Source organism: Misgurnus anguillicaudatus, chromosome 12, assembly GCF_027580225.2.
Source record: "Misgurnus anguillicaudatus chromosome 12, ASM2758022v2, whole genome shotgun sequence".
NCBI lineage: Eukaryota > Metazoa > Chordata > Actinopteri > Cypriniformes > Cobitidae > Misgurnus > Misgurnus anguillicaudatus.
Window position 1 is genome coordinate 36,111,307 of NC_073348.2, and position 12,167 is coordinate 36,123,473.

General features: G+C 37.5%; 2 protein-coding genes across 2 annotated transcripts; both read left to right on the top strand.

Moving 5' to 3' along the window:
* The first annotated feature begins 7,437 nt into the window (after positions 1-7,437).
* LOC129446614 (trace amine-associated receptor 13c-like) lies at positions 7,438-8,406 on the top strand. Its single transcript, XM_055207807.2, has one exon. It carries the CDS (start codon positions 7,438-7,440, stop codon positions 8,404-8,406), a length of 969 nt encoding a protein of 322 aa, XP_055063782.2.
* A 2,335-nt stretch (positions 8,407-10,741) lies between these two features.
* On the top strand, positions 10,742-11,916 carry LOC129446615 (trace amine-associated receptor 13c-like). Its single transcript, XM_055207808.2, has one exon. It carries the CDS (start codon positions 10,948-10,950, stop codon positions 11,914-11,916), a length of 969 nt encoding a protein of 322 aa, XP_055063783.2. The 5' UTR covers positions 10,742-10,947.
* The last annotated feature ends 251 nt before the right edge of the window (positions 11,917-12,167 follow it).

Sequence of the window (12,167 nt, forward strand, 5' to 3'; positions counted from 1 at the left end):
GGCAGAGCCAGATACCTTAGTTTTAATTGCCCCTTCCCCATTTCCCAAGTTATTCTTAAATATTTAAATTAATAAAGATTTGTTTTATACTTACCTGTCCTCGTTGTTGTCTGGTCATTGGGTTGGCTTTGGGGACCTCCTCGAGGTGGAAGTTGAGAAGGGGCGTGGCTTAATTAAACAGTAGCCACCCCCGGGGTGTGACAAATGTTCTTTTAAGAGCCATCATTTCATTATTTGCAGGGTATTATTGCATCTGGTTTGTGCCCCCATAACACGCAAACATGTTTCCCTCATCTTATATAGAAAACATGAGTATAGACTGATATTGTTTTGATGTCTGGACTCTATCATCAGGGGTTTACAAAAACATGATGGTTCAATATATTAGCAATAAATGCATTCTCTGACAATTTCTTTTTCAAGTTTTGACTACAAATGTCACATCCATAATGCTGGAATTGCTTCGTTCAAACTAAGGAAACACACAGATGTACTATTCAAGCTGTTACTGGGGCTGTACCTTTGCTAAAAGTACATACATAAATTTATACATCAAAGATATATACTGTAAAAGTATATATTGGTAAATATTGGAACATATTATAACAGTTTAAAAGGGTACTGCCCCAGTGACAGCTGAGGTGCAAGTTTTGACCATAACAGTCTTCAGTACATGCTAATTTCTATTATATGTTCTCCCACAGCACCTGCTCATCTGAAAAAAAAAGTTTTTTACAGAAAGCATAAAATGAATCACATAGGAAATACAAAACATGTCATCACAAATTAGAAGAGTCAGCGGTAGGGCTGGGATAAACGATTATTTTTTAAACGATTAACCTAGCGATTATTTTTTCGATGCATCCATTAAGCTAACGATTCATTTTATCAGTCCGATTCGACTTCGATTCGATTCTCGATTATCTCCCTATTAACTCTTTCCCCGCCATTGACGAGATATCTCCTCAATTAAGAGAAAACGCTTCCCCGCCAATGACGAGATTTTCCGTCTTTCCGCAATACCTCTATTATCCACCAGGTGGCGCCCTTCCGCAACTTTTTAAACCCGGAAGTATTGCCCTATGGCAAGCTGCTGCATGTCCGTGTCTGTTTTAAAGATCGCTCTGAATGGGATCTCTATGAAAAGTCCGTCACAAACATGGAATTATCTCTGCTTTTTGCTCAAAATGTGGTGTTTTTGCAGAAACCCATATTCAAAAGCTGATTACAAAAGAACTACTCAAGGTAGGATGAAATGTTTTTTTTTTTTTTTTTGAAAGCAGAGGGTCTGTTATTTCATTTGGTATATTGTATTTTTATATATATGAAAAAAATTTTATGGAAGGCATTAAACTTTGGTGAAAATCATGAAAAACGCTGGCGCTGGCTGGCAACTTTTTTTTAAAAATACTGGCGGTGAAAGAGTTAATTAACTAATAGCAATTTATACATGTTGATTTACATATCTGAATGTAAACATTTCAAAATATGTTCATTCATTGCTCTTAAAAATTCAAAATAAAAAAGACTATACAAGTGCAAAATAATGCATTCTTAGAGGTAGCATTTAATAAAGCATTTGCAGCGCATACTGTGCAGTTTAGTAACAGTATAAAAATCTCAAGTTCAAATTACTTTATTTTACACGCATTTATGAGCAAAACCTCTTCAATGTGCCTTTTGATGGTCAGTGTAACTTTTAACTTGATTTTTTTAATCCACATTGTTTTTGTGCTGTGCTAGTCCATTTAATGACAGATATAAACACAATTATAGACTTAAGAAGCACATATATTATTAAATCTCTTTCTCTTAAGTTTGTTAAAGCGTAACTAAACCCCTGGTCAGAGCCTGACTCCACCCACTGGCAATATTTGAAAAATGCAAGATAAGTGGGCAGATCCCATCAGAGATAGAGGGGACGAACTAAGCTCGTACCAAGCGTGTGGTGAGATCATAACAAGGGCGTGGTGCGCTTGAACCTGCTTACGTCACGAGTTACTTTTTGGACCCAACATCCAATAGGAAAATTCAACTGCAGTAGCCACCGTTCAACCTGAAGAGGGCATCACTCAGACGTTTTTACACCATATATTGTAGTATTGAAACACTTTATATCCAAATGTCAAAAAACTTATTAAAATCAATGAACAGCACTAATAAAGCATCATTCTTACAGATCATTAACTAAAAAAAGTTGGTTAAGGGTTTAGTTACTCTTTAAGATAGATTAGGACTCATTTACTGCTGGACAGAAAGTGAATGAAAGGGCAGTCTTCTGGCAAACAGTGATATATTTCATTGCTTTTTGTTAAACTGCTCAAAGTCATGACTGTTTAAAACACACTTCACATTCATGATTTTATGGTAAAATGACACTTTTTTGCGTCAATCCACGAGCATTTAAACCATAAACAAAGCACTTTCACTTTAATTGAGCATGAGCAGCGCAGCAGAACCGATTGCAGCACTGTTGCTACAGAGCCGCGAGCTCGCGCTGCTCATGCTCGCGCAGGGTGCATGCTTGGTAACATCACTGAAAAAAACGCGCCGCACGTACTGCTCACACTTGCTGTGTGAAACCGGCGTGGACTGAAGCCACTCGCATTGCTACTATTCTACGGCGCCACCTTTTTGGGTCTGACGAATCAATGCGCATATTTTGCGTCAACGTATTTTTTGCGCGTTGTCCCAGCCCTTGTGAGCGGTAATGTGGGTTGGGAAGCCTGAAAGTAGAAACTGTAAATGGCTAAAAACAGACAAAAACAATTCCAAACTTAAGAACTCATGGCCTATGAGACAGAAGATCATGAGACTCAGTACTGCTTTCCTGCCATAATAACTAGTAGGGCATAATGTTTCTTATACTAAAACGTGACAGGTAGTTTGAGTAGCCCAGATGAAAAACCTGGTAATGCCACCTACCTCAAAAGTGAGCTAATGATATTAACCGAATGCTCGTATATATAGACTCATTCTTTCCAATAGTCACACTAGTGCAGCGAACTTTCACAATTGGTCACTCCAACTTACAACTTAGTCGCACCTTTTTATATTAATAAAAATGACCTTGCATGTTTATAACATATCGTCACTGTCCGATGAAAACCACGCATGTCCATTTTGCCAATTTTGAGATTTTTTCGACGGATTGAATTTCCAGGTTCATTTCCGTATACAGTATGCTTCACATACCTAAATAGCCAATGAAAAGTTGTGAAATCATGTCATCTGATTTTCACGTATATCCATTTGGTGTCAAAGCTGTCAATCACGCTGCGTATCTTCCGCCCTGTGGAAGCATCTCGGCTGGTCTCGTAAAGTTTCATCGAACCTCAGCACTGGATATAGCCGAATAAACATAGCCTGTTTAGACAATGACTTTCCTTCATCGAGGTAAACATTTCCCCCTTAAGTCCTAATTACGGTAGGACTGTGCAAACAAAGTATCTGTCTATCATAGGTGTTATTTACACTGGAGACGCTGGGGACATCCCACCACTTTTTGAAAGCATTTGGTTAAAATGTTCTGAAAAATCAAGCACCAGACCTGGTGGTCCCCATATATACACCAGCAGTGTTGATTTAACACTGATGATTTTGATGTTCATAATGAGCCCAAACCTCTCATTTTCAACATTTTGTTATTTATTTCGAAATGTTCAATAATACACACAATCTTTTCTAAAAAATTAAATAAATCCCTACAACATCCAGGGCGTCTTACATAGAAATAAAATATAAGACAAATGATCAAAGAACATAATCGTAATAAAAGCAACATATAAGTATACTTTTATGTAGAAAACAAAACTAGCAGTTGTTTTTTTTAGAAAAATCAGCACGTCAACTTTCTCAGGTAAAAGCCATACCCGCTCTACGCTCACTGTGTCCACTGCTGTAGAGAACACTCGCTCCGAGGATGTAGAAGAGGACACAGAGATACTTTTTGCCAAGCTGGCCGGCATTGGCATTTGGTTCGCATGTGGTTGATTGAATGTGTCTGACCAGCCACACAGACCGCCTTCTCTCCGCCTATTTATGTAAGATGTGGTACTGAGCACAAAGTTTTACGTCTTTTCTGACTTTTAGCGTGAACACAGTTTACAGCGCTATCTTTAGCCTTTCATTGATAAAACTAAAGCAGCCGATCTCCGCGTAGTTTCATTTTGCGAGCGCGTGAAAGTTGTGCGATCTTATTTCATTAAATGCGCTGAAAAGTCAGAAAGCTCCAACATAGTCATGTACAAAACAATGTGCAGCATGTTTACTTACAGCACAAGAAGCGCCATAGTATTAGTAAACCCGTCATTACTCCAGCTCGCGTTAAAACGAAAGCAGAGGGACTTCCCCGCAGTCTCCACGGACCGCCACTCAAATTAATCAGGACAGAAGCGGTTGAAAGTGGACAAAAGAGACGGACTGGTATTGATAAATACCAGGTGTAAACAAAATGTGTCTCTCTCGTCCACTTGTGATCCGATCGACGAAAACGCATCTTAATAAGCACTCCTGTGTTTTTAATTACACATTGTGTTTAAATAATTGCTTCCTCAGGTTGGATGTATTACCACTGCCTGCCTTGCACTTACTGTTACAAATATTGCAGGTAGCATTGTCTGCATCATCCTTTGTGAAATGTAACCACAGGTTAGAGCGCTTTCTGTTAGCCATTGAGCAAGTTGCAAAGGGGTGTCACTTCCCACACGATCTCTCTCTCTCTCACACGCGCACATTTATTATAATAAATTTATAATTAATATTAAATAAACTAAGCGTACTTAACTAAGACGTAGGCTATTTAATAAACTGAGCGTATTCATCTGTCAATATAAAACGCGACTATCGCGTATCGACCACCGTTACTGTAAAATATGCATGTCCATTTAAACTCAATTTTGGTCAAATGTGGATTATATCATTATACTGGCAAAAATATGGTTACATGTAAAGATGCTGTACCAAGTATGACAATGCTACATTCAACTGCTTTTAATATACTGTGTTTTTTTTTCACTTCCTGAAAATTAACCGTTTTGGACATACGTGAGTTTCATCGGGCAGCGACGATATGCTAGTTTTGCATTGGCGTAAAGATTGACAGTGACTTATATACTTATATATTTCATATTTATCAAAATAGGGCTGCCACTAACGACTACTTTTATATCAACTAATCTATAGACTAATTATTTGATTAATTGATTATTTTAAAGCTCCACTGTGTACTTCTTTTAGTTAATTCTTAGCAAAAACCCATGTTTTCTTTCAAAAGTATGTGCTCATTCATGTGTAATTACGTCCACCCCACTAATCAAAGTATTCTCGTAAGTGTAGAATCTGCTATTTAAAATACATACGGTCGAGTCGCTCTCTGGCTGAATCCATGTTGTGCCTCCATCTTTGAAATACATTCGCCGACGAGAGACATTCCTGAAATTCAAGCTCCGCCTTTCGCGCTTTCAGACTACACTCACGCTGGTTGCACGGAGGTTGCATGTGTAGGCGGTATACGTCATCAAGACAGACTTATTTCAGAATATTAACAATTATAAAGCTGACAATTATTCTTAGTTAATTGTAAATTGATGTAATATGCTTATGACTTGCGAATGTAATGCTCAGTTAATTTAAATAAACCAGGCTTGATGACGTATGCAGCCTGCGACCTGCGTAGACTGAATCCTTCGGCCGCACGCCGTGATAAACCTGCGATCTAATGCTTTGATTTGAAAGCCTGTTGAAGACATATTCTCGAGGACATTAAAACAAGTCACCAAGGAAGCGAAACGGGGATTTTAAACAACAACGCGACAGGAAAAACATCAAGACCAAAGTCAATATAGGAGTTAGTTTTCCAAGATGGGGCTCAACAATGGACACTGAAGTTGCTAAGTTACTTTCTATCTTCTCCACAGGTAATTCAGCATATTCGTTTACATCTATGCAGTCTATGTTGTAAACTTGAAGTTTTATAGTTCTTTGGCTAACTATAGCATGGTTATGCAGTTAGTGTAAACACGCATGTGCTTTTGTGTGCTGAACAGCCACACGCCGTCTCTCCGCCCATTTATGTAATCTTAGGTACTGAGATAAATGTTTTTCTTATTTTCTGACCTCTAGCACAAACACACGGTGACAGCGCTATTTTTAGCCTTTCATTGATAAAACGCTGCTGATCTGCGCGTCTTTCGTTTCACTTTACAAGCGTGTGAAAGTTGTGCGATCTTATTTCATTGATATCAGAGAAAGCTCTTACATATACATGGACATGTAACGTTTACTTAAAACATAAGCATTGGACTCTGACATATTAGTTTCGCGTCCATTTAAACCTGTCATTACTCCAGCTCATGATTAAATGACAGGAGAGGGACTCGTCCACAGACCATCTCCTCAGTAATCTGGAAAGAAGCGGTCGAAAATGGACAAAAAGAGACGGATTTAAACACCAAGTGTAAACGTAATGTCTCTCTCTCGTCCACTTGTGATCTGATCGACGAAAACACATCTAAATACCAAGTGTAACAGCCCCTGTGATATTTTTCCATGCGTGGATGAAAAAGGAGTGTCTAAGCTACGTTTATGGTTGCTTTTTGTATGTGATTTCAAGCGGACATATCATGACAATCAGACTTTTTACATGTTTAACATAAATCTGTGTGCTTTGACGGATCACACGATTGCAAATTGTTCATTTTTTCATTGCTTTTGCTTTAGCTACTGGAAGCCATGTTAACCTTGGCATGACAGGGCCACCGTACTAGTTAAAACGCGTTCCGAATGGGGGGGGGCTAGAAAGTAATAATCAGTTGGTTGTCATATAGAATTTTACCACTAGATGGGAGTAGATCCTACACAGTGGGGCTTTAAACTAATAATTTAACACCAAAAATCAACAAACATTCAATCAAAATGCAATGGTGCAATGATGGATCTGAAACTTTTCCTCATTTATCCTAAATTTGTGAATGTCCTGTAAATGACGTGAAGCAGTGGAGCCCTGGCTGCCTAGTAACTATTTGTACAGCACACAGGTATGTTGCATGCATCTATCTGTGCATAAGCACACTTGAATATACTAAAATCAGTGCGGACGCAGAAAGAAAGTATACCCGGATACGGACTCATGTGCCAGCCAAGGTACCAAAATAACCTGAACATTATGCACTTAGACATTATCAAAAAATTATCGCATTTGCTAAAATTTTTGTCGCAGTGTTGAGTCATGCTTAGAGGGGGTTGGCATCTGAGCTCATCATTTACAAACAAATAAAAAGAAAAATGTAAAAAAAAGGCAAAATAATGTCTATAGAAAAACAATGTTGCATCAGAGTGGGTGGTGAATGGGTTGAGTCAGTCTGATTCAGATACTGTATAAAAGTACAGAACAGTAAAGAGATCAGATCAAACTCCTATCAGGAGGAGACTTTACTCATGGCCTATGAGACAGAAGATCATGAGACTCAATACTGCTTTCCTGACATTAACTCATCATGCATCAAGACAAAACGCTCCACACATGAATACAATATCATGTACGTGTTTTTTTCATTGCTGTCAGTGTGGACTGTGTTTCTGAATCTGCTGGTGATCATCTCCATCTCTCACTTCAAGAAGCTTCACACTCCAACCAACATGCTCATTCTCTCTCTGGCTGTGTCTGATCTGCTTATTGGACTTATTGGCATGCCACTGGAGGCGATTAGGTTTATTGAAACATGTTGGTACTTTGGAGAGACTATCTGTAGACTGTTTTCAATTATCATGGGATTGCTCCTCAATACATCTCTGGGTAATTTAGTTTTAATAGCTGTTGACCGTTATGTGGCTGTGTGTCACCCTCTGCTGTACCCACAGAAAATAACAATGACAAGAACAATAATTATTATCTGTGTTTCCTGGTTCTGCTCTTCTGCTTATAACATTTCAATTTATATAACTACATCACAAAGAAAATACACATGTTATGGAGAATGTACAATTATCATTACTTTTGCCTTGAAAATCACTGACATGATCCTGTCATTCATGTTTCCTTGTACCGTCATTATAACTTTATATTTGAGAATCTTCTATGTGGCACATCAGCAAGTGAAAGTTATAAACTCTCTGATGAGGAGTGGAAAACATCTAACAGAAGGTTCAGTGAGGAAGAAATCTGAGAGCAAAGCCGCTCTGACATTAGGAATCATTGTGACAGTTTATCTGTTTTGCTGGATTCCCTTATTTATTTTATCTCTTACACCAAATACAAGAATCACCGCTGCTACAGCCTATTTTATATCATGGATGTTGTATATTAATTCAGCTCTGAATCCCCTCATCTATGCTATATTTTACCCCTGGTTTAGAACGTCAGTTAAACACATCCTTAATATATCCAAAATATTTAAGCCAGCATAACTGATATTGGTCTTGTTCAATATAATAATAATTAAGGTTCTGGATTTACTAGCATTGTTCAAATCAGTCAGGGTTCAACAAAGAATATTACGCTTACATTTGGCAAAACTTAAAAGAGTGGTTTGTCATATTTCTAATTATTGAATAGTTTAGTGGTAGAGCATTGCATTAATGTAAAAGGTCATGTTTGGGCACTTCCATGCAAATGTCAACCTTATTATGAAAAGTAAAGTTTTTAACTCAAAACTTTTATCCATACTGAAATCTCAGAATAGTTGTTGGTTTAATTACCCATGCAAGTCTCTGTTTCAGTTTTTAAGCATTTTTTAAAATATATTTTTCAGTTAATTAAGTGTAAATTTCAGAATTGTCACATTCATAATGTTGCTTCATCCTCAATAATGCACATACAAAAATGAAAATAAAATAAACATGAAATGTTCTTTGAAGATCCATCCTTTCTTCATTTGCTGGGTATAACTGCATCTGGTTTCATTTTACACAGAATTTCTCAAGACCACTTTTTAAAGGTCTTGGTCTCGTCTTGAAATCGACCGCATTTTTACTCGGTCTCGTCTCGGTCTCAGACAAAGAGGACATTTTATTTCAAGACCAGTCAAGACCACAACTGATGGCAAATAACAAATGTTTTTTTTATCATAAATTTTATGCAGTTTATTCAGGTTTGGCATATGATGTTGGCATTGTTTAAGTTTCTTCCAATGACAATTTTTCTAATTGTATTACTAAAAACACCTGCATTGTGTTAAGTGGATGGCAAGCCATGGATAGACAGTTCAGAATAAATGGTTAAGTTGATTACAGCTCTTTAGTGTTTGTTCACTTTTATTTGCTTATAGACAAAGATAAATTCCCACATATCTGCAATGCCTTTGATTATTTTATCAACTTCTCTGATGGCATACACGCACGCACGCACGCACGCACGCACTCACTCACGCACGCACACACACACACACACACACACACACACACACACACACACAGAGACATACAAGAAGTGCCTAATCATATGCATATTCCACATTTTATCAAAAGTGTTTTAAATGCAGTGATTTGCACTGGTCTTGGTCTTGACTTGGTCTCGACCCTTTAAAGTCTTGGTCTTGTCTCGTTCTCGGCCTGTCTTGGTCTTGGTCATGACTTGGTCTCGGTTTAGGTGGTCTTGACTACAACACTAATGGGATCTTTACGGTATGTGTGTGAATGCACGCAGACAATGTAATGCATAGGTAATGTAATACAATGTATAGTGTTGTAAATCTGCATAAATAAAAAAAGAAAATATAAAGATCTTTGGAGGATTTAAGATGCTGATGACAGTCGTAATAAAAGTCTTGTGAAGAGTTACGGTAGGTTACATTAAGCCTGAACAAAAACAAACACAGGCACAAATCAATAGAAACAGTCCACGTCCAATAGAAACAGAAACAATTCCAGTCTTCACAACCCTTTTGAAAAAGAACAGAAGATTTAAAAAGTTCTGCCTAAACAGATGAGTTGACAAAAAACAACTTGCGCTAACTTTGCCGTAAGCTCACCGGTGGCTAATTTAAAGTACTCCCATACATTAGACCAATTCGGCCTTTGAAAACTTTTGCAAACTAACTCATTTGACATTGCACTTGCCCCCGCGACAGACAAGTTATTTTAGTGTGAGAACAAAATTTAAAAGGAAAAATAATGGAATCGATAAAAAATATTAATTGATTGAAACGCAGTTGATTGTGTCAACCAATCGCAACTGCTCTACATCAAAATAATTTAATCTATCTTTTTCTGTGTAAACATGCTCTAGATGGACGTGTTTGACCATATGCCTGCGTCTCGCGTCTTTTGCAGCGTCTTGTACATTAAAGAATATTAACTTTTACGTGTGGCTCATCAATGGCATTTTACAGCAGTGGCCAATCAGAAGTCCCCAAAGGCAGGGCAAGTGTTGCAAGCTTTTGTTTATAGTAGTAAATTGACATGGCAGTGTTACTTAAGCAGCTCCATCGCAAATCTGTTTTTTGTTTTCTTGATGTTTGTGCTAAACTTTGCTTACAATGTTGGATCCGAAACTTTTCCTCATTTATCGTAGATTTGTGAATGTCCTGTAAATGAGGTGAAGCACTGGTGCTCTGGCTACCAAGTAACCTTTTGTACAGCGCACAGGCCTATCTGTGCATGAGCAGGCTTGAATATACTGAAAGCGATGCAGACATGTGCTTACGCAAAAAGATACCCGGATACAGACTCATGTGCCAGCCAATAACATTATGCACTCAGACATTATCAAAAATGATCGCATTTTGCGACAATTTTGGTCAAGTCATGCTTAGAGGGGTTTGCATCTGAGCTCATAATTTACAAATATATAAAAAGGAAAATGTAAAAAAGGCTAAATAATCTTAATTGAAAAACAATGTTGCATCAGTGTAGGTGGTGAATGGGTTGGTCAGTCTGATTCAGATACTGTATAAAAGACAGAACAGTAAGGAGATCAGATCAAACTCTTAACAGGAGGAGACTTTACTCATGGCCTATAAGACAGAAGATCACGAGACTCAATACTGCTTTCCTGCCATTAACTCATCATGCATCAAGAGGAAACGCTCCACACATGAATACAATATCATGTATGTGTTTTTTTCAGTGCTGTCAGTATGGACTGTGTTTCTGAATCTGCTGGTGATCATCTCTATCTATCACTTCAAGAAGCTTCACACTCCAACCAACATGCTCATTCTCTCTCTGGCTGTGTCTGACCTGCTTGTAGGACTTATTGGCATGCCCTTGGAGGCAATTAAGTTGATTGAAACATGTTGGTACTTTGGAGACATTATGTGTAGACTGTTTTTAACAATCATGGGATTAATCCTCAATACATCTCTGAGTAATTTAGTTTTAATAGCTGTTGACCGTTATGTGGCTGTGTGTCACCCTCTGCTGTACCCACAGAAAATAACAATGACTAGAACAATAACTATTATCTGTGTATGCTGGTTCTGCTCTTCAGCTTATAACATTTCAATTGTTATAACTACCTCACAAAGAAAATACACATGTTATGGGGAATGTACAATTATCATTACTTTTGCCTTGACAATCACTGAACTGTTCCTCTCTTTCCTGCTTCCTTGTACCGTCATTATAACTTTATATTTGAGAATCTTTTATGTTGCACATCATCAAGTGAAAGTTATAAACTCTCTGATGAGGAGTGGAAAACATCTAACAGAAGGTTCAGTGAGGAGGAAATCTGAGAGTAAAGCCGCTCTGACATTAGGAATCATTGTGACAGTTTATCTGTTTTGCTGGATTCCCTTTTTTATTTTATCTCTAACACCAAACACAAGAATGACTTCTGTTATAGTCTATTTTATGTTATGGATGTTGTATATTAATTCAGGTCTGAATCCTCTCATCTATGCTATATTTTACCCCTGGTTTAGAACGTCAGTTAAACACATTCTAAATCTATCCAAAATATTTAAGCCAGCATAACTGCTACTGATCTTGTTCATTATAATAATAATAATAAAGCTTCTGGATTTACTAGCATTGTTCAAATCAATCAATAGGGTTCAACAAAAAATATTACGCTTACATTTGGCAGGGCTTAAAAGGGTGGTTTGTCATATTTCCAATGAATGTATAGTTTAGTGGTAGAGCATTGCATTAATGTATAAGGTCATGTTTGGGCACATCCATGCAAATGTCAACCTTATTATGAAAAATAAAGTTTTTTAACTCAA